Consider the following 26,887-nt stretch of genomic DNA (forward strand, 5'->3'; position numbering starts at 1 on the left):
CTATCTATAAGCTCTTATCACTAGTAAGTTAATAATCCAACAAAACCCTGCAAGTAATTGCCTTTTCTGTTCAAAGTAGAAGGAATTGTTAGAAGTTGAAATAAATGTACCATCAGAGTCCACAGACTCTTGATCTAGGGTGATGTTCAAGAATCACAGTGTTTGGAAAGCACCCAGCTCAACCCTGGGAGATGTGCTTTCTAGAAGTACCCTACTCTGGAGGGCAGATATGCAGCGGTGAAGCAAATATAGCAGATGTTAACTGTGGAGTCCAGGTGCAGGTGTGCAGGTGGTTCACTGGACAATTCTTCAACTTGTCTCTGAAAATTTTTATAATGAAATGTTAGGAAAATCTCTACTACACTGTACCTATGTGCAGCATAAGATTCTCAGCTTCAAACAACTTATTCTTTCTGAGCCCTATCTTTTTAAATATATCAATAAAATTTGACTTGATTGTGAATTTATTCTAAGGTTTTAAAATCCCATTTCTTGGGAATTATAACCAAGAAAACTTTTCATCTAGGACCTTTCAAGTAAAAAGGTTTAATCACTTCTTTTTTTTTTAATTTTTAAATTTTTTTATTTTTAAAACAGAGGCAGGGCGTGGTGGCTTATGCCTGTAATCCCAGCACTTTGGGAGGCCAAGGTGGGCGGATCACTTGAGGTCGGAAGTTCGAGACCAGCCTGACCAACATGGAGAGACCCTGTCCCTACTAAATATACAAAATTAGCCAGGCATGGTGGGCCATGCCTGTAGTCCCAGCTACTTGGGAGGCTGAGGCAGGAGAATAGTTTGAACCTGGGAGGCGGAAGTTGCAGTGAGCCGAGATCATGCCATTGCACCCCAGCCTGGGCAACAACAGCGAAATTCCATCTCAAAAAACAAAAAACAAAAGAACAACAACAACAACAAAACAAGTATGATCTACAGATGATTTTTATCTGAAAATGAAGGGCTTGAAATGACTAACCTGGATGACTCTTGAGGACATTATGCTAAATGATATAAGCCAGTCACAAAAAAAAATGCTACATGGTTCCGCTCATATGAGATGCCTGCGTAGTCACATTCATAGAGACAGAGGTGGTTTCCAGGGCCTGGAGGATGGGAGGGTACGGAGCTGGTGTTTAATGGAGACAGGGTTTCAGCTGACGAAGATGAGAACATCCTGGAGATGGACAGTGGTGAGGGTTACACAGCAATGTGAATGTACTTCGTGCCACTGAACTGTACACCTAAAAATTATTAAAATAAGACATTTTATGTTGTGTATACATTGCCACAATTAAAAATAAATTTTCAAAAGCTAGAAAAAAAATGACCATCCTTGCAGAGCTGACTACTATCGTTTTCATTTTCACGAAACTGCCGTTACAACTGTGCAGGGTCCAATTAATTTCTGTATCTGGCCTCTTACTGTGTTTTACAGGAGGAAGAGCTTCCTTCCATAGAGCAGTTAGCCCATCAAATAGAAGATGAGGAAATCAACCCGACTGAGAAGCCCAGGCAATACCTCAAAAGAGTTTTTGAGGAATCCATCTACAAAACCCTGGTGGAGAGAAGCACTCTTGACTACCTACACTATAATCGCTACCACCTGCCCATGTACGCGTGGCCAGGCATCATTTAGTTGTAGGCAGGGTCTCCCCTTTATGGTTTTCATTTATTTAGTTCCTGGAAACGCACTCTGTAGAAATAGAAAAGTTATCTGCAGCCTGGTTTGACAGCGAAGCCAGCCCCTGGTGGTTTTGTTCATTCCTTTCCTTCCCTGACTTACGCCTGTAGTTTTCTATCATCCCAGTAGGTGGCACACGGCCGTGTGCCTCTCTTCTGGGGCAGGCTCGCTTTACAAATCCCAGGCATGTTCCTGTGCAGAATAATCCATTTCAGCAATAAAATGAGATCACACTGTGTAAAACTTGTTTTTACCTTGGGTGTGATTCTGTTTGATTTCCTGGAAACTTCTGCTGCCAGTCTTGTTAGTTCTTCACATGTTTACCTAGCAATACTTGTGGGTGATAAAACAGAAAATGTGCCCAGAATGGAAAATTAGTAAACAGATGATGAGAAATTAAATCTATAGTCCAACATCAGAAGCAGTGATTGTGTAGGAAGGCTTACATGACCTTTGGAAAGGAGGAGGCTGTATTTCTGTTTCAAATTGCAGATGAGGAGCATAAAGTCACAGAAAAGTTGGGTGCTCAAGGGTGTCACACATAGGTTTTAGATTAGAACGTGGTAACGTGGTAATGGGAAGTTCATCTAAGTTCATTTTCTTTGATCCTTAGCACTGTTGCTTTGCATTGGGGGGGGCGGGGTGAAGGGGTCCCTAGTACATGTCAACTCTAATGTGGATCAGAAACCCTTTTTCTTATAAATAAAGCAAATTAATTGCCCACTAGAAACTGCATGGATTCAGGAATGAGGGGGAACAACACATAAGATTGTGCTCATTTATTGGGTCTCTCTTAGTAGATAGTGTGACACAATTTTTCACAGCAGGGCTTAAAACTGGTTTTTGTGAACAATTCCAGTTTTTTCTTCATGTGTTGTATTTTATGTAAATGTTGAGCAAAAGTTGGCACAAGATAAGGGATACACAACTATTAGAAGGAAAGTCAGAGCTGGCATTACAGCATTGTGTACACATTATCAGACTCTCTGCTGCAAACTGCCAACTTGTTGGAACTGCAAAGTTATTTGATATTGATATTTCTGCAAAACAAAATTGTTCCAGAATACTGGACTCTTGATTTTCCCAAGGCAGGTAAAAGCAAGCAATAAATGCTCCTAATTCCTTCACATGTGCGTTTTCCACAAATGCATGGGTCACTGGGGGGAGGGTCCAGCATTGGCCATATGGTACACACTGTGTCTCTTGAATGGGGAACAATTGCTACTGGTCCACTCTTCAGAATTCAGACCCAGCACACGTGGAACCATATTTCAGGGGCTGGTGAATGAGTCGGCTCAAGCAACTCTCCTCCCCTGTCCCTTTTCCCTGAAAGGACCTGGGTCAAACCCATAAGCAAAAGGAGTAAGTTTCTGTGACAGGTCCTGGGACCCTTGGATGGAGATTAACAGAACAACCTCAGAGAATCAACAGTTATGACTTCTGTGACCAAGTATTAGCATTAAAAAGCCTCCAGTCACATACAAGTGACCCCAAATGACAATGTCAACCTTAATACCAAATCATGCATAAATGTGACAGTAAGTTTTCCTTTGCTGCCTTTTGAAAAAGGAGTGTTGGTGCTCCATAAATATCACAGCAGACTTGAAAATATCTAGAATATATTTTAGTGTACAAAGTATATTGGGTGACATTATTTTAATCCTTATCTCACACTTAGAAAGTGGGTAATTTACAGGCTATTTAGCATAGATGCTAAATAATTTCCTGAATCTAAGAATCTTAGCATATCTGTTCAGACTTGAAAACTTTATCACTGAACAAGTTGCCTAAGAATAAAAGAGGAATTCAAGAGTTGTTGTTTATAACTTGCAATTGACTATTCTAAGGGCTTTGGGAAAATAACGGTGAAGATAAAGGCTGGCAAAAGGAAGGGCTTGAAACAGACCAATATTTGGACTTGGCTCGCACAAGGCATGAATTCCGTAAGTGGACTGAATGCTTGGCGTCTCTACATGTTTCAGCACTTGCTGCTGAGCTGGGGACATCTTGGGCTGTAAGCCTGATCTTGGAATTCTACAGTTTTAAGCGAAGAATATTAATGAGAAAATACCAAAAAGTTAATTTTCCAAAGTTTTATTCTCCCAAATCACATGCAACAACCCCGCCTTCTGATGCCTCTAATTGCTCTCCCGACAGATGTCAGTTTTTAATAAAGAGTGTAACCACCGCCTTTCCAAAAATGGCTTATTATGGTTTTATTACACTCAAACATCACAGGAGGGCAAAAGAAAAATCAACGATGAAGTGAGGGAGGAAAGGAAATATGGCATGGAGCATAAAATGTAAAGCCAGCCAATCAATATTTACCCTTTCAAGAGGGAGAGAGAGAGAGGAGGGAGAGAGAGCGAGAGAGAGAGAGGGTGCGCATCCGAGTGAGCCAGTGTTAGCCAAGAAGCAGGGAGCAGGGCTCGAAAGTCGCCGAGTGCGAGGAGCTGTTGATTGTTTTCTGGTTGAAAGAAGTGATGATAAGGCTGGGATAAAGTGAGCGCCGGCAGGGGCGCAGAGCCCGCAGCTGTATGCTAATGCTCACAGAAACCAAGCCTCCGCGTCCCCCATTAAAGCAGGCGACCAGGAGGCCACACATCACTGAACAAATAGGCTCTCTCTAGACAAATAAAATAACACACGTTGGCCTGTGGGGAGTGGGGGGAGAGTAAGAGCAGGGAGAAGAGTGGGGGGAGAGTGAAGGAGGGGGGAGAGAGAGAAGGAAAGAGAGAAGGGGAGAGGAATGGGAGACTGGGAGAGAGGTGGGGAGAAGAGAAGGAGAGAAGACAGAAACAAGCGAGGGAAGAGACAGGAGAGAGGGACGATAGGAGAGAGGGGAGCAGAAAGACAGCAAAGAGGGCTGGGGGAACTGGATGGGGAGGAAGGGACAGTGGGAAGAAGGGGCTGGGAGAGAGGAAGGGGGCCAGTTATGGGGGGAAGACCACAGGATGCGGGGGGGACTGAGTGAAAGAGATGGGGAGAGAGAGGAGAAGGAGGGAGAGGTGAGACCGTGGGGAGCAAGAAAGGAGGGGAAAGAAAAGAAGGGAAGAGACAGAAGGAGAGAGAAGGACAGGAGGAGGGAGAGGAGGCGGATGACACAAGGAGGGAACCAGAGGGCAAGGGAAGAGAGCAGGGACGGGAGAAGAGGGAAAGGCGGTGGAGAGAGGATCGGCGGTGGTGGGGGAGGAGCACCCGCCAACCCCATAGCAAGAACTCTTGCCAAGGTAGAAAGTATGCCCTTGTGGCCCCCAGGAGCCTGGCTGCCTCTTCGTCCTCCTGCGGCAGGCGAGGCGGGGTGCAGGTGTGAGTGGGGTGGGAAGAAGGGGAAAGGATCGGGGTCGCCGCGGCCTTTCTGGTCAGTTTCGCTGGGTTTTGTCAGTTCCGTTTGAGACCGAGGCGCACGGACCAGCGGCCGCCAGCACCTCACAGGTGGAGGACACCTCTTGCGCCCCAAGGTCAATGTCATCCCGATGGGTCCCGTGCCGTCCTGACTCTCCCCGACCTAATTCTCCGGTTATGCCTTTCTCACCTTCTGGGCTTCGCCTCTGCCCGCTTTCGCCGACATCGCCCTTCCCGCCGCCCGCCCGGGCCTTCCTGCCCGCTCTCCTCCCTGCCTGGCCCGACGGTCCCACCGAGGCAAAAACAAACAGCCCTGAGGGCACTTCAAGGAGCGTGCAGTGGCCCCGACGGTACTCTCGGGGGGATAAAAGAGGCGGCCAGCCACGCCGTCGGCCCCCGGCCGAATAATGGGCGCGCAGCAGATTGCCAGGGGGCACTTGAAACTCGAGGGGAGGGAAATACTTGAGCGCGGTCCCTCCCCGCGAGGACGCACGACGCAGCCTCGCGGATCGTCCCTTGTTCGCTCTCTTTCATGCACTCGCCTTTTGTGTGGAATTATTTAAACGGGAGATCCCTGGCAGCTTTATGCTAATGCGCCGAACAAAGGCAACTGCCCGCGGGCTGGAGGCCCGGAAGGTGCCTGGGGCCGGACCGGGCGGGGTGGCGGCCAGGCGGGCTGCGCGTGTCTCTCGCGTGCCCCTGGGACTGACACAACAACCCCTCATTCCTGCAAATACAAAGCCTCTCACCGGCTCGGGTCGGGCGCACCCGGCGCAGGGAGGCGCTGGTCCCTCCGGGCGGCGGGCACTGCAGCGGTAACGCACGGTGCCTGCCGGTTGTGGCTCGGGGGATTGAGGGCCGGGAGTGGGGGCTTCTGTGAAGCCAGAAGAGGAGTCTGCAGCAGAGTGGGGATGAGGGGCGCTGACACCTCCCCCCAACGCCGACGTCTCCAAACGCGCTACCCTCCAAATGCGGGCCCGCCCGGCTCCTCCCGTGAGGCCAGGGCCTCCTGTTCTCCTAGACACCCCAAGGAGCCAACTCCTCCGCAGAAGTTCCCCGCTTCTGCTCTTATTTCCAAGCTTCGCGCTTTCTACAAACTCCCTGTTGCCTTGACTTTGATTTCCAGCAGTGGTGAGGGTCAGAGTGAAGCCCGGCGCGCTCCCAGACGGCATCCCCGCACACTAGGATAGGAGAAATTGGAGCGCCTGTGGCCTCGGGCTCCGCAGTCGTCGGAAGAAGAACCCACCGCGGGGTCCGCAAGGGCAAGTGAAGAGGCCCGGGATTTTTCCAAAGCGCTGGCCAGGACCCCGAAGGAAGGGGAGGAGTCACCTGAAGCAGCGGAAGGCCACTTGGGTGCTCTGCCTTGAATCCTTATGTTCATTGACTTTCGCGAAGTCCCCCTGGAGGGGGGCAAATCCACGCTGTTTCCCCCAACTTAACTTCACGCGGCCCCTTCTCCGAATCGCGTGAGCTAAGGCCGGCGTCGGGGGCGCAGTGTGATGGCGCTTTGCTCTTCCCAGGCGAAGACAAATATCTCGACCCGACGTCCCCATGCATGCGGACGCACAGGTTCTGAGAAAATCACGCAGAAGGCGGCTGCGATCCACTGCCCGGGCTGGGCTACACCTGCTTGGAGGTCGCTGGTGTGTGCGTGCGCGCGCGCGCGCAGCCTAATTCCTTCCAGCCCCGGGTGGTGAAATTAGTTTCCAATACTAGTACCTTTCAAGTTTCCATTTATTTTGACTGTACCCGTCTGAAAGCAGATTTCATTTACGCTAGCAAGACTGGAAGCCACAAATAAAGAAAAAGAAACGGATTCATTGAACCTCAGTATCTCAGTAGCGTTCAACAGATTCCCTTGGCTAAATTCAGAGCCCTGTTTGAATTCACTCAGGCAGGAGTTGTTTTGTTTTTTTGTTGGTAGAGGTACCGGTTTCCCATCCCCACGGCTTATTTTACAATTATGGGTGTTGTTATTTTTAAAGGATTCACAAGGTGACTAACTCTCTGTTATCTGTTGAATGGAAGGAGGATTACATATGCAAGACCGAATGTGGCAGGCCGAGCCCCGCCCTATGCTATTCTACAATCCAGATGGGATTCGTGATTAGAAAATAAAATTGGCCAAAGCTGTCTCGGAATCCTTTTCCCACTTCTAATTTCATCAGCACTATTAATCAGAGCTCAAAAGAGCAAGGAAATAACATCAGTTACTTTTAGATAGAAATACGTTTATAAATCTTAGATAAACTCATTTTAAGATTTCTAACTTTTGGGGAGACTAGCACTCACCACAGCATTTTTAAAACTAGGGTGAGACTTTTCAAAATATATTTCACTATATGCATTCTTCCCTTTTCAGTGTGTGGGTTAAAATATTACAAACATAAAATTATCAAATATCTTACCCTTGATTAACCAACCTGATGAACCCCTTAATTAACTAAGCCTAACAACTGTCCCCATCACAACTTATGCCTCACGTGGACTCTATTTTTACATGTTTAATTTCTACGCCAGGGTATTTTCAGAGGGAAAATCCAAAACAATTAAATACCTTCAGTGGAATTAAGCATAAGTAAAACTCAGCAAAATCTGTCTGGTATACAAAGCTTTGCAGAAAAATGTTTCCTTCTCTTTCAATAAAGTGACATTTTCCTCAGAGCATATGACATTTTATGTGGCTTGGCTATTTGTTCCCCAGTGTTGGACGATCAGGGTCACTACGCACTCGTGGGGTTCTCTGCCCTGTCCCCCGAAGATTCTGCCTTTTGTGTTTCCTCGGGGCTGGGCTGGACAGAGGATGGACGCAAACGGCCCAGTCTGGGTCCAAACGGAACGGCAGCGGAGGTGGAGGTGGGGGTGGGGGTGGGGGGAATCTTCGCTGTCGTCTTTTCCTGGTGGCACAAGGGAGGCGGCTTGTCCTCTCCGAGGCCTCAGCCTGCCTCAGAGGACAGATTGCCCCCCCTCCCCCCGTCCAGCACGCGTCTCTTTTGCGTCCAGATTGGCCGCGACCGGAGCTCAATAGCAGGAGGTTAATTTCCTTCACAAAGGTGAAGGGGGCACGGCTCCGTGGGGGCTGCGCCCAGACAGGCGGCCCCTTTATTCCGCAGCGCCTTGATTGGAGCCCTTGATTTAGCATCTGATGTCAACCAGCAAACAAAATGCCCGCTCGGAATGAAAATGCATGAGGCCGCGCGGGGAGGAGAAAACCAACTTCACTGGGGCGCACGAGGCCGACCGCGCGTTTCGGGCTTCGGCCAACTCGACCCGGATTAACCCAGCCCTGGACCACGCGGAAGTTCCCGGCGGCCTGGGTCGGGTCCCGCCGAAGATGCCATTCCCAAGCCTCCAAGAACCCAAAAGTTCAGAAATTCACGTTCATTTGGGAACCCAGCCCAGTCCGCCCCGCGCTCCAATCCCGCGCTTTCAGGAGACTGAGAAGACCGTGCTAATTCCTTCTCAAACTCGAAAGAAACCTTCTCTAGCCCCGTGGGCGCGCCGAGGCTGCGAGCACAAACATGGCCCTCGGCCACTGCCAGAAGGCCGGGCCCCTTGTCCACACTTGGAACCCCCGGGAACCCTTTTGCTTGGCCTCTTGGGTCCAGCGGCCCGTCCGTCCAAGGTCCGGGCGGAGGCTATTGGCCGTCCGGACCCCGCTGCTCTCTCGGATTCTTGTTTATTTCCCAAACACCACGCGGAGCCACTGCGCCTCCGCAACGATCTCCCCCGCAACGCTCCCGCGCGTCCCCGCCCCCACCCAATCAGCGCGCACAACTCCCCCCTCGGCTCCTGCTCGAGGATTGAACCCTCCTGACATATTTGGGGCCATTCTTCTCCTTTGTTGCTATTTCGCTCGCGACCCGCGGGTAATCCCGCGCGGGAGGGGGGCGTGCATTGTCGCGCTGATGGACGGGCCCATTTGGCGGCTCCGCGCCCCCCGGAGGAGAGACACAAAGCCCAGGCACGTGCGCCTCCCCATAGAGAAGCAGCAGACCGTGAAGGGAGGCGGGGCCGGGCGTGTGCCTGGGCCGGGCGGGGCGGCGGCGCCGGGCGGGGCGGCCAAGGGGCGCGCGCGGGGGACCCGCACCCTCAGGTACATCTGCCGCACCTACCGGGCGACCCCCGAGTCCCGGCCCCCTTTTGGCCGCCCCATCGCCCTCCCACCCTGCCAGGCTGAGAAGCTGCGGGCGCGCTGATTGGCTCCAGGGGAAGCGGGAGGCGAGAACAATGGCCCCCTCCCCCCGTTAAAAGGGAGCGGCTGCCGGGCCCGGGGACAGGGACGCGCGTGCAGGGCGCAGAGCTGGGCCGAGCCGCCTCCGGCGCCACGCAAGTCCCGCAGCCGCCGCGCCCAGGCAATGGGCCGGGGGTACTGAGGGCCGCCGGGGCCGAGCGCGGAGGGGGGACCGAGCCAGTGCCGTGCCCTCGGGCCGCGCCAACATGCCCCGCGGCTTCCTGGTGAAGCGCAGCAAGAAGTCCACGCCCGTGTCCTACCGGGTCCGCGGCGGCGAGGACGGCGACCGCGCACTGCTGCTCTCGCCCAGCTGCGGGGGCGCCCGCGCCGAACCCCCAGCGCCAAGCCCGGGCCCCGGGCCGCTGCCGCCGCCGCCGCCCGCGGAGCGCGCCCATGCAGCGCTCGCCGCCGCGCTGGCCTGCGCGCCTGGGCCGCAGCCGCCCCCGCCGGGCCCGCGGGCCGCGCACTTCGGCAACCCCGAGGCTGCGCACCCCGCGCCGCTCTACAGTCCCACGCGGCCCGTGAGCCGCGAGCACGAGAAGCACAAGTACTTCGAACGCAGCTTCAACCTGGGCTCGCCAGTCTCGGCCGAGTCCTTCCCCACGCCCGCCGCGCTGCTCGGAGGGGGCGGCGGCGGCGGCGGCGGCGGCGCGAGCGGAGCTGGCGGAGGCGGCACCTGCGGCGGCGACGCGCTGCTCTTCGCGCCAGCCGAGCTCAAGATGGGCACGGCGTTCTCGGCTGGCGCCGAGGCGGCCCGCGGCCCGGGCCCCGGCCCCCCACTGCCCCCTGCCGCCGCCCTGCGGCCCCCGGGAAAGCGGCCCCCGCCCCCCACCGCCGCGGAGCCGCCCGCCAAGTCAGTCAAGGCCCCGGGCGCCAAGAAGCCCAAGGCCATCCGCAAGCTGCACTTCGAGGACGAGGTGACCACGTCGCCCGTGCTGGGGCTCAAGATCAAGGAGGGCCCCGTGGAGGCGCCGCGGGGCCGCGCGGGGGGCGCGGCGCGGCCGCTGGGCGAGTTCATCTGCCAGCTGTGCAAGGAGGAGTACGCCGACCCGTTCGCGCTGGCGCAGCACAAGTGCTCGCGCATCGTGCGTGTGGAGTACCGCTGCCCCGAGTGCGCCAAGGTCTTCAGCTGCCCCGCCAACCTGGCCTCGCACCGCCGCTGGCACAAACCGCGGCCCGCTCCCGCCGCCGCCCGCGCGCCGGAGCCGGAAGCCGCAGCCAGGGCTGAGGCGCGGGAGGCACCCGGCGGCGGCAGCGACCGGGACACGCCGAGCCCCGGCGGCGTATCCGAGTCGGGCTCCGAGGACGGGCTCTACGAGTGCCATCACTGCGCCAAGAAGTTCCGCCGCCAGGCCTACCTACGCAAGCACCTGCTGGCGCACCACCAGGCGCTGCAGGCCAAGGGCGCGCCGCCAGCGCCCCCGGCCGAGGACCTACTGGCCTTATACCCTGGGCCCGACGAGAAGGCGCCCCAGGAGGCGGCCGGCGACGGCGAGGCGGCTGGCGTGCTGGGCCTGAGTGCGTCCGCCGAGTGCCACCTGTGCCCAGTGTGCGGGGAGTCGTTCCCCAGCAAGGGCGCCCAGGAGCGCCACCTGCGCCTGCTGCACGCCGCCCAGGTGTTCCCCTGCAAGTACTGCCCGGCCACCTTCTACAGCTCGCCCGGCCTTACGCGGCACATCAACAAGTGCCACCCATCCGAAAACAGACAGGTGATCCTCCTGCAGGTGCCCGTGCGCCCGGCCTGCTAGAGCGCGCCCTCCACCCCGGCCCCCCGAACTGTGCCTTCGCTTGGAGACCCACAAAGAGAGTGCGCCCTGCACGCCCCGAACCCGAGTCCGCGCTGGGGGAGCCTCGCCCCCGCCCCCACCGGGTGAAAGTGTCGTCTCCGCTTCTCTCGGTGTGGCGTGACGGTAACCCCATCCTCTCGTCTTGACTCCTTTTGGAACCCCCACTTTTACTTTGTGTCCCCCCACCTCCCCCATGGCGCAACAGGAGTCAGTTTCTTTCTGTACAAGGGAGAAAAGCTGTACGCGTTTGTCTCGTGGTTGGAAGCCTCCCCTTGGCGGGGAGAAGCTTTTTTTCTTGCTAGTATTCGCTGTGTTCATGGTCTAGAAATGCGGTCTACTCTCGCCTCGCCTACCAATCTCTCTGCTCTCTATGTATGTAGCGTACGGGTTGTTTTGGGTGAATCTTGAGGAATAAATGCCTTTATATTTCACAGGCTGTAAATTGAACTTCCCACACGATTAGCTTTATTATGGCTTGTGAACTGCTGGAGTCTGGCTTTACCTTTTTGTATGTGAACAAATCAAATTGCTTAAAAAAAGAGTTTCTTTAGTATAGCCACAAATGCCTTGAACTGTTGTCTGGGATTGTTTTGGGGGGGAGGGAAGGGAGTGTTCCGAAGATGCTGTAGTAACTGCCTCAGTGTTTCACGTAAGACTTTTTGGTTTGATCATCTTTGTTGAGGTAGGACTATCAGTTCCCTCTAAATGTATATGTTGATTTATGAGTAATTGTTATTTATTCTTTATTTATTTATATTAATTATGAAGATTATGATATTATTTGATTGCAGATTTTTTTGGCGCGCTGCCCCCTCCCCACCCTGCCACTCGACATTCCACTGTGCGTTTTAGAAGAGAGCCTTTTTCTAAAGGGATCTGCTTAAAGTTTTAACTTTTATAGCTATCTGAGTGAATTACAGACAACCTACCATTTATTCTGCTTCGAGGGTCCCCAGGGCCCTTGTACAACCGACAGCTCTTACTTTTAAATGCAATCTCTTTTCTACATACATTATTTTCTTAATTGTTAGCTATTTATAGAAAGCTTCAATAGAACTGTTTCAACTGTATAACTATTTACTATTCAAATAAAATATTTTCAAAGTCAAAGTGTGATGGCCTGATTTCTGCATCACATGCTTTCAGGACGAATTTAAAATAGAGCTTCTGATAGTTTCTTAAAAGCTAACTTTATTTTTTATTAGAAAAAGGGAACCACCACCGCCACCAGGATGGTGGGTTTTCAGAGCTGAACCTCAGCTGCGGGACTCTGCCCTTCTGGCAGCCTGAGGGTATAGCCTTGGTAGCGGCTGGCTGAAAACAAGCCTTGTTGGGGTCCTTAGTAATGTGCCAGGAGGCGGGTTAGAATGAAGGCCCTGGGCATCTTTTCAGAGAAATCTAGATCAGTGTCCCTAAGAAGCTGTTCTTTGCACTCCACTTTCATTTAGCAAGTCCTTCATTCCCAAAAATTTGGGGCTCAGGGTGATAGTAATTCCTCAAATAAATAAAGTGGGTAGTTTTTGTTCCTTAGAGTCAACTACAAGAAAGGAGAAATGACTTTACCGTCAGATTTGCAAAGCACGGGCAGCAACCCAATTCACATTTGGATGCAATGGGAAGTGAAGCAACTGGGGGCAAGGGCTTAGAAATAATTTTCCAATCAGGTGAGCAGTCTGTTTGGGGGGAAAATGGAACACCATCTGTTTGGGGTATTAAATTTAATAACAGGTAATTACAATGTTTTCCGTTATGTGTCACTCAGCTCTTTCAAGAACAATTGTGACTCTCACCAGTGAATATTTTGGGTTGTTTTCCTCTGTCTTGGAAACATTTCATGAAGGAGCTGTGCTAAATCTCACAATTGTGTATGTGTGTGTTCCCTTCCTTTTGTGTGTTTTTGCTGCTTTTTTTTTTTTTTTTCTGAGGCCCGCTAAATCTAACATTTGCCTGCCAAAGAGATTTTAGAAATCTGCACAGTAAAGGGATTTGCATCTCCAAAGAAGAGCTGGAATGAGGCTGGGAAGGGCAGTCCATGAGGAACTTGGAAGGACACACTGGGGAAAGTGTGTCCTTTTCAGATTGTGAGATCATTTTCAGATTGTGAGCCTCAAGTTTTCTGTGGGACGGGGTTTAGCCAAAGGCTCAGCAGGAATATGGAATATTCCTCCCTTTGTGAAGCTCTGGAAACAGCCTTCGAATAACAATGAAGGAGAAACCTCTACAGGTAAGTTGCCTCCAGGACGAATTGCATGTAGCTTTTTATCACTGATGACTACATATTTTACCAGTTTGGAAAATAAAAGAACAAAAAGCTCAGGGCGGGTACAATAGGAAAGCACAGGGACAGAGCAGCATTTATAACATCCTAAAAACTTTAAATGAAACAAAGAAAAACTCAAACGTGTGGGCTGATGTCTGCTGCTTCTCCCCTCCTGCAACAGCAATATGGGAGAATGGGAGCGTTGAAAATATTCTCTCTGAGTTACACCAAACATTAAAAGATACCCCAAACTGAGGGTCAGTGTGTGCACGTTCTGTGGCAATAAAAAGTTTCCTTAAAAAATGGAAGATTGGCCGCACATGGCGAGTCCAGACTCATCTGCAGGAATGGTAGCTTGTAACTACGTTGGGCTCACTGTGGTTCTCGTCCGTAATCACAAAAACATGAATTCATCTAAGATCTACCTTCATGAGGGTAAATATAATTTGGTTGTTCACAAACATGTTCCTTCATCCCCCCTATAAATTTATTTCAATGGAATAAATGGAACCCGAAGTATCTATGTGAGATATTAAATGAAACTGTATAGTAAATGGAGTTGAAGGCAATGAAACAGTGTAGAAATAGAAAAACTTGGTCAATTTTTATCACAGTAACACAATATGAGTTAGCAGAATATAGGGAGGGAATCAGCCTCTCTCCCCTTTTTCTTGCCTCCCTGGATAATACGTTCACAAGGTTCCTATTTGAGAACATCACATTGAAACGCACACACTTTTTAACAAATCTGTGAAGGAGGCTGTAGGCATTCCGTGTGCTCTGGGGCTGCTGCAAGCTGGAAAGGCCATCCATGGAAACTGCCCGAGAATTCCATACCATCCCACAGCAAGGATTTGGTGGTGAGAGGCCCAGGGGGTCAGGAAAAGTAGTAAGGTTAAGGAGGGAGGAGCTAAAAGAGAGAAGAAATAAAGGAAGAGATTTGATTTTTGCCAGTGCCTTCACCCTTCTCTACTTCCATACAAATGTGGTATAATAAAAAGCAAAAGGCTGTTCAGCATTCCTTTGGTTCCACAGTGAGCCTGTGGCTAGAACAGCTGCACGCCACGCTGGTTGAGCCCTTTCTTTAGAGTTACTAATGTCCTCTCGAAGCAGCTTCCCCTGTTGCCTGCTTTGCTTCTTCCCTGGAGGCCTGGAAACGCTGGGGTTCTTGCCGCCCTCAGAGCAGGCACGTTGTACTGGCAAGAGTTTGACTTGGGTGACTCACTCGGAGGCCTGTGCTTGGAGGCACGCCTTCCTTCTGTGTAGCACCATGAACTAAGTGACTGCACCTTTCAGCTGATCCTGGGCCTGTCGCTGGGTTCGATCTGGGAGTACCCAGATCTTGCAGAGCAGAAATGAAGTCAGGAGGCTGGCTGGACTCCAGCTGCACAAGGGCACCTGTGGGCATGTTGGGGTCCTGCAGAGACCTGGGTGTGCAACATCAGCCAGGGCAACACTAGCCACAGGTGGATGCGCCTGGCATGTCCGTGCCCAGATGCTGCCGAGGAGGGTGTGACATTTCTCATCAGCTTCCCTTTGCTCTGTGAGTGGCTGTCTCCTCTCCCAGTTGGGCTGAACTCCACAGCCATCCACAGAGTCTTCAAAACAAAGCAGAAGCGTCTCCTAACCACCTTGAGTGACCTGATAACACTACAAGAATTCTTCACGTATCAACTGTCTTGCAAAAGAGAAAGGGGCCTCATATAAGGTTGGGCTTTCTGAAGTTGAGTCAGTTGACTTCCTGAAAGCGTTAATCTCCTCATCTGTAAACCAGAGATCATACTCCTGGCAGATGCCCTGAGGGTCTCTGGAGCCTTTGTGGGACATGTGGGGAAGATTCCTGAGCCCAGGAGATGAAAGGCAGTGAGGAGCCCAGAGGGACCTGCATTTTTCGCTTAGACAGGGGCACTCCTCTTTGCCAGGAGTACTGTTCCATGGCATTGAGGATTCGTTACATACCCACTGGCCTGTGGCAGGGTTACTTTGAGCAAAACTTGCTTTTTGCAGAACGGACATTTAGGTCTTGTAGAAAAACTTTCTGGCAAATAGACCCAAGGCGAAGTCTATGGAATCATGTATGGGATAAGATGAGTCCCCCAGTTAGCTTCTTACAGAGCTAGAATTAGTTACGTTTCCTTGATGGCCAGACTAAAGGAACCTGTAATGCTCTGGTAGTTAAAGTTACAAAGAATGGAATTTAGAGCTCGAAGAGGAAACTGAGTTGTAGAGAGAAATCCACAGGTGGCAAAACATACCAGTGTGAGAACCAACTGGATAGCAACATGCAGGGATCTTGATTCCATTTAATCGTCAAGGAGGTACCAAAGCGGGGAGTGCAAAGTGGCGACCTAAAGACACTCAGCTTCTCATCTTCAATGATGGAAACATCTCGTGGGTCTTTTGGCAACACAACCCCAAATAGCCCCAAAATCCCACCCAGGCGGGAAAGATAGCAGCTAAAGGCATCTTCAAGTTCCATCCCATCATATCTGTTGGAGAAACATCGTTTCTCTACTGCCCGCCTGCAACATTAAATGACCAATACTCATAGGGAAAGTCTGGTGAACTCATGACTCCTGGGTTCTAATATGGCAATTGTCACTAGCAGGCACATCAGCAACACAAAGACAAGTTCAGCAGTGGGAGGTGGCTCTATAACTTAAGGAGACCTGGTCACAAGTCCCGCAAGAGCCCAGTGATCCTAGAATAAAGAACTCTTCACAAACATGCAGAGCCAGAAGACCATCCTCTGATGGGCTGCAGCCTAGAGTTCCTCGTGTCCCCTCGCACCTTCATCGGCTAAGGTTCCCAAGTGAGGCCAGGTATGTTGACTCCTCAGGAAGAAGGGACCAGAGATGGATGGCACCTACTTGCCCAGTGATCTCGATGACTAGGGACTGGGGAACTACAGCCTCCTTCTGACACTGCTAAGGAAACAGATCAATACTTTTCAACATCCCCTCACCTTTTGCAAACAACCAGCTACAGGTTTTGGTGTCATCAGGGCAACTTCCCAGGCAAGAGGATTTTCTGAAGATGACTGAGTCCTGCTTCTTTGGACACATCCCTCATGAGGACCTGCAGGAGGAAATTAACACAGGCCACACTGGGTTTTGAAAGTCACAGAGCCTCATGAGAAGGGTCATTCCAGCAAGGGATGTGCGATGGACCTTTGGGGTGAAGGGAATTGATTTCTCATAGCTAGATGAGATAATCAACCTGACTTACAAATTTACCAATCACAACTACTTCTTGGTCATTATTAAGGCTTGATATGCTTCTCAGAATCGCAAAGCACCTTTGAGCATATGATATGAAGTCAGTTAACACGTTTTCACTAACCCAAACACACTCCTTCGTATCCTAAGCCCCGACCATCATCATTTGTACCCCGCATACTTGGATTGTGGGCTTGCTGTGTAGCATCTGGAAAGTGGAATGTCCACGACCTGCCGCTTCCTTCTGGCAGTGTATATGCTGAGCAGATGTGTTCTGGGGTGATCGCCTTCGTGTTTGTCTTGTTTGAAGATTTCTATCCTGTGTGGTCTATCCTGGTGGCATTTCCACACAAAACATCAGCTCTAATGTTTTTCTCTAGTTCCTCGCATAAGCTCACACCACGGAGACAAACCATCCTTAGAACATTCAACATTCACCACATTGAAATGAAACTTACAGAATGTTTACTGCCAGCGGGACACATTCAAAAGCATGATTACTGAGAGCCTGTTTCCAGCATGCCATGTGCACGCCCTGCAGCGCCCCCAATGTCTATGAGAAGCTTATTGACACAATTTGCCTCTAGTTTCCCGGAGCTGCCTCGCCTTCATCAGAACCCAGGCGTTCCCTGCTCCTTCCCTCTGGTTTGAACCAGCAGACCAAGCATTGCGCAGCAGGCAGACGATAACGCTGGCAACGTCAACCTGAATTCATTATTCTTCTCTTTCACTCATCAAAGAAGAGCCTTTTATTTGAATGCAACATCTGCTTCATCTCTGTTGTGCAGGACCAGGGCTCTGATGCAATGCCCCCTTCTCAAACACCACAGCCAGGTGACAGTCACACCTGACGGTGACAGGATGAAGAGAGGGAGCCAAGAGGCTATTATGTGTCAAATCTGATAGGACGCAGAGGAGGCATTAGCGCATGGAAGGGTGGGTTTTAGAAGAGGGCGCTTTCCACAGGAGGAAAAAACATCAGGCTACAGTTTCCTCCCAGCATAAAGAACAGAAAAGGATGGGGAAGTTAGGCTGAAACGCATGTGTTCAGTGTTGCCATTTAAAAGCTTATAACGTCAATTGATTGCAGTTCTTTTCTACTGCTATTTATCAACTACAGTATGTAAAACGAGCCTTTACCATTTTGTAAGTACAGCTACAAAGAGATTGTTATTAGGAGATGGGCAGAAACCAATAGGAAGAGTGCACATGAAAATGATCAGGTTGAGACTGCCCAGGACAAAGGCGGCTGGATCAGTCAAATCTGGGCACCCAAATTGGAACAGAATCATGTTAGATTTCATCAAATATTTTATACCATAAAGGAGCACATTCTGTTTTCCTCACATCTTGGAATAGATCTTTATTGTGTCTTTTGAAACATTATGTTTTTTGTTCTGTTAATCACAGAGAAAACCATGTTTTCCCCTCAGTATTTTCAAAATTTGGTAATTCAGATTAAAAAGGACAAAAAACAATTAAATGCATATTAGACCTACCTTAACTTATTTGTAGCAGTAAATGTGACCTTACATTCTAAGATTATATTGGGATTCCAGAATTACTGCCATCATTGCAGTATTTCACAATCTCTATTATTATTATTATAGCAGAAAAGGCTAGACCAGGGGTTGGTAAACTAAGGCCTACTGGCTCAATCCAGCCTGCTTTTGTAAATAAAGTTTTATTGGCATATAGCCATGCTCACTCACATACTCAGCCTCTATGGCTGTTTTCATGTGACAACAGCAGAGTTTAGTAGTTATGATAGAGGCCACGTGGCCTTCAAAGCCTAAAATATTTACTATTCGCCCCTTTATAGAAAAAGTTTGCCAACAATAATATCATGCAATAGACAATAAAATAGTGCAGGAATTCCTCCCCTTGATTAGATAGAAATTTGGTCCTTATGAAAACTGCTTTGCTCAGTTGTGTGTTGAGCATCATAAACTCACTCAGCATTCATAAGTCTTGAAAATTGCAAAATTTAGTATCACTATTTTTACAGGTGTCACTGCCTAAGGTACCATGTTTTTTTGTTTTTCAGAATTTTTTTTTTTTTTTGAGACAGTCTCACTGTGTCGCCCAGGCTGGAGTGCAGTGATGTGATCTCGGCTCACTGCAACCTTCACCTCCCTGGGTCAAGTGACCCTCCCACCTCAGTCTCCTGAGTAGCTGGGACTACAGGCGTGTGCCACTACATCCGGCTAATTTTTGTATTTTTTTAAGTAGAAATGGGGTTTCACCATGTTGGCCAGGCTGGTCTCGAATTCCTGGCCTCAAGTGATCCACCTGCCTCAACCCCCTGAAGTGCTGGGATTACAGGCATGAACCACCATGCCTGGCCAAGGTACCATGTTTTTTTAACCTGATTTTTGTTTTTGTTTTTATTTTTTTTGGGACAGGGTCTCACTCTGTCACCCAGGCTGGAGTGCAGTGCCATGATCATGGCTTACTGTGGCCGTAACCTCCTGGGCTCAAGTGATCCTCTTGTCTCAGCCTTCTGAGTAGCTGAGATGACAGGTCCACACCACCATGCCTGGCTAATTTTTATTTCTTGTAGAGATCGGAGGAGGGGGTGGTCTCACTATGTTGCCCAGGCTGGTCTCGAACTCCTGGGCTCAAGCAGTCTTCCTACCTTGACCTCTGAAAGTGCTGGGATTACAGGTGTGGGCCACCACACCCGGCCCTGATAATTTAAATAAGGAAGTTTACTAGTTTTTCTGAAAGTTCTGGGATTACAGGTGTGGGCCACCACACCTGGCCCTGATAATTTAAATAAGAAAGTTTACTAGTTTTTCTGAAAGTTGGAAACTGCCTCCAAGATAGTTTTATTAATATTGTTCCTGTTCACATCAGTTACAGGAGCTCTCAGACAACACACACAAATCACAATCTGCTAAGTCGGCCACAGAAATCTACACAGAACAGGAGGGTTATCTCCTGGTTTGAAGGTTGTTTTCTCACTGCAGTGATGGTTTAATTTATCAGGTGAAATCACAATTCTTAACCATAGGACATTGCTGTTTTTTTGTTTTGTTTTGTTTTGTTTTGTTTTGTTTGAGACAGGGTCTCACTCTGTTGCCTGGGCTGAAGTGCAGTGGTACAATCTCAGTTCACTGCAACCTCCGCTTCCCAGGTTCGAGTGATTCTTGTGCCTCAGCCTCCCGAGTAGCTGGGATTACAGGTGTGTGCCACCACGTCTGGCTTTTTTTTTTTTTTTTGGTATGTATTTTTAGTAGAGATGGAGTTTCACTGTGTTGCCCAGGCTGTTCTCCAACTCCTGGCCTCAAGTGATCTGCCCACCTCAGCCTCCCAAAGTGCTGGGATTACAAGTGTGAGCGCTTGGTTCATTGCTGTTTTTATAAGTAAAAATAAAAACTTTGCTATCAATAATTTTATATGGCTTAACCCAACATTTCAAGGATTTTTGTAGCCATTAACTTAAAAATTGAGTTAAAGACAGAATATAACTTTAACTCAGCATTGATTTGTTTCAAAATTGTGTTAATAGCAACAAGCACCTTCCTGGCAACTGATGACCTCTTTTAATTGTGCAAGCGTTTGAGCATTTGGAGGATATAGATCAATGTCCACCAATGAGAATTCTGCTCTGATTAGAGGTTCACAACCATTACTTGAAACTTTTTTCTAAAGCAAGTTTCTGACCCAGTCCCACGAGCATCTCCCTTACAGTGGTGCTGGTGGACAACGTGTTGTACTTCTGTAGTATGTATCGTTTAGAACCCTGCCACTAAAAGTGTGGCTCAAGGACCTGTAGGTCCACATCCCCTGGGAGCAGAAGTGCCAGCCGCGCTTCGGGCCTCCTAAGTCAGAATCTATTTTAACAGGATCCCCGGGGAATCTCTATGCACGTTGATATTTTACACGGTCATAGAGTAAGTTCTCCCAGTTGTTGCCCCCAGTAAATTTGGCCTCGGAAGGGTTGATGGCTTGGGCACCAACCCAGGGACACTAACCTCAACTCATGATGGGTTTGTAACAATGCTAACAGACTAAATTCATATTAACATTTTAAGGATGTTTGGCAGCAATTCATTAAAAATTGAGTTAAAGACAGAAGATAACTTTAACTCAGCAACTTTAGCTAACCAACTTTGCGTGGTCTGAGGTCTTCATGTGAATTACTCAGTGAGTTCTCACAATGCCTCCAAGAGGTTGGAGTGGTCATTACCCTGTGTAACATCTGAAGAAATGAAAGGCCCTGTGAAATGACATGGCCTGAAAGTGCAGAAATTTAGTTGAGATCAAGAAAGTTCATAAAGAGAAACCTCCAAGACAGCAATTGCTCCAGTGTGGGAGAATTCAAATGGACAGTGAAATACCGGGGCCTTGGTTCCACCTTCTTGTCAAGGGGCTGCTACAGCAGGGAGCGCAATACGGTGGCCCAGGAACATGTATGGTTCTCAGTCCAGATCCTGAAACAGCTGATTTGTGTTTTGGCAATTTGACTCCAAAATAATGGGGTGAAAATCCCATCTGGGAGAGAGAGCAAGGAGCCAAATGTAACATCATTTTCAGTTATTTCTTATCTTACGCATTGGAGAAACCTGTTGTTACTACATGACCCAACTTGCAAACACAAATAACAGATGCTGGCGAGAGAACTGGGTAAATTTAGTACTGCATGATGTTAACTATGGCTCACACTGGTATCTGCGTCGTAGCAGATTCTAGATTCGACACCACTTTTTGCTTTGCTTTAACGTGCTGCAGATGCAAACTGTAAGAGAGGCACGAATTCACTGTGAATGGTGGCGTTGTAAGCAGCTCCACAGTGAGGATATCGCTGAAAGTTAGCTTGCCCGGGCCACTTTCTTTTTTTTCTTTTTCTTTTTCTTTTTTCTTCTTCTTTTTTTTTTGAGACGGAGTCTTGCTCTGTCACCCAGGCTGGAGTGCAGTGGCTCGATCTTGGCTCACTGCAACCTCCGCCTCCCCAGTTCAAGTGATTCTCCTGCCTCAGCCTCCCGAGTAGCTAGATTACAGGCACGCGCCACCATGCGCCCGCCACCGCGCACCCAGGCTGCTTTCTATTGAGGTCTCTACCTTCCACTTTGGTTCTAAAAGCACTTGTTTGTAGAAATCACTTACTATTCTACACCTGCAAGCAACTGAATAGGCCATTCCAGAACCATGGCAACCAGCATGAGTGGCAGAAGGAAAAGTCTCTGAGCACAGGGTTTCAGGCTCTCCCTGCCCACTTTTAACATCAGGGCAGCAGAGGGACTCAAATGGGCTGGACCTAAACCCTAACTCTGAGATGCAAAGTCTAGTAACATTTAACAAAATGATTCAATTAAAAATTTAATTTTATATCTCAAAGAGAGTGCCAATGTTGCAGCTTCAGGAAGTGACAGATTTTGGTAATCCTAGCAGGTCACTCTCTCTTCCGCCATGGTGAGATTTCATGTGCTCACATGCAAAAGGACCCAGCCCCTTCTCCAGCATGCTGGAGCTGTTAGGGGTCAGGGGTTTGGAGCACAAACGCCTGCTTTCATCATTTCATCTCCACCATTTTTGGGTGGCCATAGACAAGTTATTAATCCTCTCTGCCTGTTTTCTCATGGATAAAATTAGGAAAGAGTAGTGCCCGCCTGTAGCAGACATTTACTACGTTTTCTGCTCGCCCCATGCCTTTTGAATACCCTTCCTATGCTCAGCTAATTCTCTATCCAGTGAGTTCCACCTCCTCAAGGTAGAATCCAGAAACTTGCTTTTCCAGCCTTCCTTGCAGCTAGGCTCTGCTGTAAGGGAATGGAAAATGTGCTGTGCATTAAGACCAATGTCCAACAGAAAGGAGTCAGGTCACCCTGACTCGGATTGGAGGTGCCTGACCACTCATCAAATGTGCCCCTGAGATGTGGATCCAGAAGAGAGACATGAAAGAGGTGGCACTGGGTGCAGTCAGTGCTGGGGAGGGGAGAGCAGAGGCATTTGTCTCTTGGAGGTGGCTGTGGTGAAGGCCCAGAGTTGTAAGGTGAGCTGCCACTGGACTTGTTTAGCAGGGCAATTTGAGTGTTGTTTCTAGATCTTTTAGTCACAAAGCCTGACTGTGTGGCCCTCCTAGACATAAAGCAAGGTAGCCAAGAGCCTTTAATAAATTATTTATCTCCTTCAGCTGGCTAAAGTGGATTTGGCTGTCTGCAACTCAGTGTCTCCCAAGGCCACTGTTGAGATTAAATGAGTTATTGAGGTCAAGTGCTGGTGAGACTCACTCTTATTATCCTTGCAAGGATAGGAGTGAATTCTGATTTTATTTTACTTTTTATTTATTTATTTTTTTGAGGCGGAGTTTCACTCTTGTTGCCCAGGCTGAAGTGTAATGGCACCAACTCGGTTCACTACAGGCCTGCCCCCTGAGTTCAAGTGATTCTCCTGCCTCAGCCTCCCGAGTAGCTGGGATTACAGGTACCCACCACCACGCCCAGCTAATTTTTTGTATTTTTGGTAGAGATGGGGGTTTCACTATGTTGGCCAGGCTGGTCTCAAACTCCTGACCTCAGGCAATCTACCCGCCTTGGCCTCCCAAAGTGCTGGGATTACAGGTGTGAGCCACCGCACCCGGCTGAACACTGATTTTAAATTGTATATAATCTCAATGCCACCTGGTGTAGGTTTAAAATCACTTCTGCAAACCCTTTGACATGCCTCCCATTGTGAAGTCTTACCTCCCTCACTGCCCCCTCCAAAACTAAGAGGGCCTTTGTGACACTTTCTCAAATAAAAAGCAGTAGAAGTGACACTGTGTGACTTCTGAGACTAGGCTAGAAAAGGCCAAGCTCAAGCTACACACAGAGGCCACATTTAGGTGTTCTACTGAGGCCGAGCTAAGATCTCAGTCAACGACCAAGCCCCAGACATTTGGGGGAGCAGGTGAGCCCCTAAGATGATGCCAGCCCCCTCTACCCTAACATTTGCATGAGAGAGCCCAGGTGCGAACAGCCCAGCTGGGCCTGCTCACCCCCAGAATTGTGTGAGACTGTAATAAAATGATGGTGGTTGTTTTTAGCCACTGAGTTTTGGGGTGATTTGTTATGTAGCAATAGACAACTGATATTTATTACTGATTCATTAGCAATAGATAACTGATATCAGGAATACACCTGATATTTTTCAGTGCTCTCTGGCCTTTAGACTGCTTGAGTGTGAATTTTTATTTTTGCTCCAGGGTCTCACTCTGTCACCCAGACTGGAGTGCAGTGGCATGAACATGGCTCACTGTAGCCTTGACCTCTGGGCCTCAAGCAATCCTCCCACCTCAGCCTCCCCTACAGCTGGGACCACAGGTACATACCACCATGCCCAGCTGTTTTATTTTTTGTAGAGACTGGGGGGAGTGGGTCTCACTTTGTTGCCCAGGCTGGTCTCGAACTCCTGGGCTCAGGTGATTCTCCCACCTTGGCCTCCTAATATGTTAAGATTACATGCATGAGCCACTATGCCCGGCCTGCATGTGAATTTTTCCATTTGGTCTTCACAACAATCCTTTATAGATTATGATTCATTGATTTGTATATTAAGAAAATGTCTGAATGTTGAATGCCTTGCCCTCAATCAGAAGGTTCTTCATCTAAGACATAGAGAGCAGAACCCAGGTGTCTGGCTCCTTGATGTAGCCCTCCACAAAATGGTGTGGTCTGGGTTCACTAGTAGAATGCACTGTTGTATGTAAATGCCTTCTGTACATTGTCTTGAAAACAACCATTGGGTCAATGCCCCAAGCACTATGACTGTGTAACAACAGATCTCCCCAAAACTGGGTGCTTACAACAACAACAGAGATTGATTATATCTAATTATTTGCGTGGGTCAGGAATTCAGTAGCAGCCTGGCTTGGTGGTTCTGGCTTGGGGGTCCTTCATGAAGTTACACTGAGTTTTCCACTGGGGCTGCAGTCAAGCGAAGGGTCGATTGGGGCTGGAGGATCTATTTCCAAGATGGCTCCCTCACATGGATGCTGGTCTCTACAGCACTGCTTGAGTGTCCTGACAGCATGGTGGCTCTCTCCAAAGCAAGCCATCCAGGAGACCAAAGTGGAAACTGTAATACCTTTATGACTAATCTTGGAAGATATATCACTTTTGCTGAGTTCCGTTGGTCCCACAGGTCATCTCTGAATCAGCATGTAAAGGACCATGCAAAGGTATGAATTCCAGGAGGTGATGATTGCTGGGGGCCATCCTTGAGGTTGGCTACCACAATCAGTACTATCGCCCCAAGTCCCAGGTGAGGAAATGAGCCAGAATGACTAGGGAATGGCCGCTCAAGAGTGTGTGCAGGTGGAATTGGAAGCCGACACTGATTCCTAGGACCACGTTCCTCTCCAATCTGTGACAAAAGGTGAATCTGTGGTGTATTTTGATGCATTTATGTTAGCATTTTCAAAAATTTCTTCAAAATTGAGAAATTCTTTGGGACGTTATCATGAAAAGACATACGTACGGTGTGGACACACTGATTGGGAGTCCTCACTTTGGTCAACAAATGCCTCATTTTGTCATGGCTGAAATTATGCCTTTTTCCTGGGTGCCCCTTAAAACTTTTCTTTTCTTAAGCTGTTGGCTAATTTACTGAGTTATCCTATACAAACATGGGAAGACATGGGTCCTAGCTTCGTTTTAAAATATAACTCCAAAACTGACTTCATAGAATTCAAAAGTGGTCAAATAATCAATCTATTAGGACTATAATGACTGTCTCAGTTAGCTTGTGCTGCCATTAACAAAATACCATAGACTGAGTGGCTTAAACTTAAAATAATAGGAATGGCGTGAACAACAGGAATTTATCTTTCACAGTTCTGGAGGCTGGAAAGTCTAACATCAAGGAGTGGGCCGATTTGGTTCTCCAGTGAAGACCTGCTTCCTGGCTTGCAGACAGCAGCCTCCTCCCCGTGTCCTCACACAGCAGAGAGAGAGAAGCTCTGGCCTCTCTTCTTCTAAGAGCACTAATCCCACTATGGAGACCCCATCCCCAGGACCTCATCGCAACCGAGTCACCTCCCAAAGATCCCACCTCCTAGTAAACACTGGGGGTTAGGGCTTCAACATATGGGTTTCGGGAAGACACAAACATTCAGTCCATAACAATGACATATACTCTCTGACTCAGTGATTTCATTTTTTTTTGGAAATTTATCATACAGAAATAAAAGCAGCAGCGTGTCAGGATATAGGCGTGCTGGTGTTCATTACAGGTGTCTTTGTTATGACAAACACTGGAAGCCACCTTAATGTCCACATGGGCTGAGTAAATTAAGGTACATCTGTATTAAGGAATAAAATGCAACTACGAAAAATGATGAACTAGATGGAGGGGTGCCTATGACACTGTAAAGTTTAACAAGGATGTTGTAGAATAATGTGTGTTGTATGATGCTATTTCTATATCTTTGCATTAATCTGGAGAGAATGTTCCTTTTTTTTTTTGGAGACAGAGTTTCACTCTGTCACCCAGGCCGGAATGCAGTGGTGCAGTCTCAGCTCACCGCAACCTCCGCCTCCCGGGTTTGAGCGATTCTCCTGCCTCAGTGTCCCGAGTACTTGGGACTACAGGCACGCGCCACCACGCCCTGCTAATTTTTGTATTTTTAGTAGAGACAGTTTCACCATGTTGGCCAGGCTGGTCTCGAACTCCTGACCTCAAGTGATCCATCCGCTTCAGCCTCCCAAAGTGCAGGATTCAGGCGTGAGCCACCGCTCCCAGCTGAGAATGTTCTTTTGAATAACCTGCTTATCAGTCTTAGGGAGATGGGGGTTGGAATAGAGGCAGATCATTATTTTTAAGAGAAAAAAGTATAGAACACCTGATGTAATATACAAATTTGTACTTTGGCTATTTCATTAAAATCTTGATTATTTGTAAAAAAAGAAAAAAAAAAAAACCTTCCTTGATTAAAAGAAGCTCCTGATGTAAGTTTTCCCACCAGCATTTTGCTCTCGCCTTTAGGTTGAAACTGTTCCAGGGGGTCACTTTTCCTGGTGCCTGAAACGAAGATCCAAGATTTCCCCAAAGAAAGCTGTAGAAATAACTGTTTCCACTGGGCCCATAATCAGCCATCAACATGGAGGACAAAATGGGGTGACATTTTTTTAAAAGGAGAAGATGATGCCATTAATGTACCGCCCTTGCTGGTTCCCACTGCTCCGAGAGATTTGCCGCAGACGCTCTGCAGGTCAGGCGGGAGGGAGACTGCTATTGAGGCCCTCTGCACTTAGCCCAGCGGCCATTTCTTAGGGAATATTGATCAAAAGTACTCTCCTCTATCATCTGAGGGGCATAATGCAGTCCCTGAGTATTCACGGAAAAAAGCTTTTCTTTGCCAGGCTATTTTCTAAAGTCAA

At 48.8% G+C, this 26,887-nt stretch overlaps 3 protein-coding genes and 1 long non-coding RNA gene across 5 annotated transcripts in view; 3 read left to right on the plus strand and 1 right to left on the minus strand.

The window, feature by feature from the left end:
• CFAP61 (cilia and flagella associated protein 61) overlaps window positions 1-1,922 on the plus strand; it is a 307,569-nt gene extending 305,647 nt beyond the window's left edge. For both annotated transcript variants that reach the window (XM_054541626.2, XM_054541627.2), the window contains one exon: window positions 1,434-1,922. In XM_054541626.2, the coding sequence (XP_054397601.2) occupies window positions 1,434-1,634 (201 nt within the window). In that variant the 3' untranslated portion in view covers window positions 1,635-1,922. The remainder of the gene's footprint in view (window positions 1-1,433) is intronic.
• On the minus strand, window positions 784-6,586 carry LOC134760798 (uncharacterized). The gene is made up of 3 exons (XM_063720683.1): window positions 5,215-6,586; window positions 1,934-2,012; window positions 784-1,239 (listed from the first exon to the last, which is right to left on the minus strand). The coding sequence occupies exon 1, from the start codon at window positions 6,194-6,196 to the stop codon at window positions 5,555-5,557; it is 642 nt and encodes a 213-aa protein (XP_063576753.1). The 5' UTR covers window positions 6,197-6,586; the 3' UTR covers window positions 784-1,239; window positions 1,934-2,012; window positions 5,215-5,554.
• Window positions 6,587-9,113: 2,527 nt separating this feature from the next.
• Window positions 9,114-14,242, plus strand: INSM1 (INSM transcriptional repressor 1). Its single transcript, XM_024238920.3, has one exon. It carries the CDS (start codon window positions 9,465-9,467, stop codon window positions 11,004-11,006), a length of 1,542 nt encoding a protein of 513 aa, XP_024094688.3. The 5' UTR covers window positions 9,114-9,464; the 3' UTR covers window positions 11,007-14,242.
• A 9,470-nt stretch (window positions 14,243-23,712) lies between these two features.
• On the plus strand, window positions 23,713-26,289 carry LOC134760796 (uncharacterized). The gene is made up of 3 exons (XR_010138775.1): window positions 23,713-23,830; window positions 24,515-24,884; window positions 25,343-26,289. It is a non-coding gene; the product is annotated as an uncharacterized LOC134760796 (long non-coding RNA).
• Window positions 26,290-26,887: the final 598 nt, after the last annotated feature.

The sequence above is a fragment of the Pongo abelii genome, chromosome 21, assembly GCF_028885655.2.
Source record: "Pongo abelii isolate AG06213 chromosome 21, NHGRI_mPonAbe1-v2.0_pri, whole genome shotgun sequence".
NCBI classification, from domain to species: Eukaryota; Metazoa; Chordata; class Mammalia; order Primates; family Hominidae; genus Pongo; species Pongo abelii.

What these genes read in the sequence shown, in the direction of transcription:
- LOC134760798 (XM_063720683.1), bottom strand. Translation starts at nt 6,196, where the DNA reads ATGCCGTCTGGGAGCGCGCCGGGCTTCACTCTGACCCTCACCACTGCT.
- INSM1 (XM_024238920.3), top strand. Translation starts at nt 9,465, where the DNA reads ATGCCCCGCGGCTTCCTGGTGAAGCGCAGCAAGAAGTCCACGCCCGTG.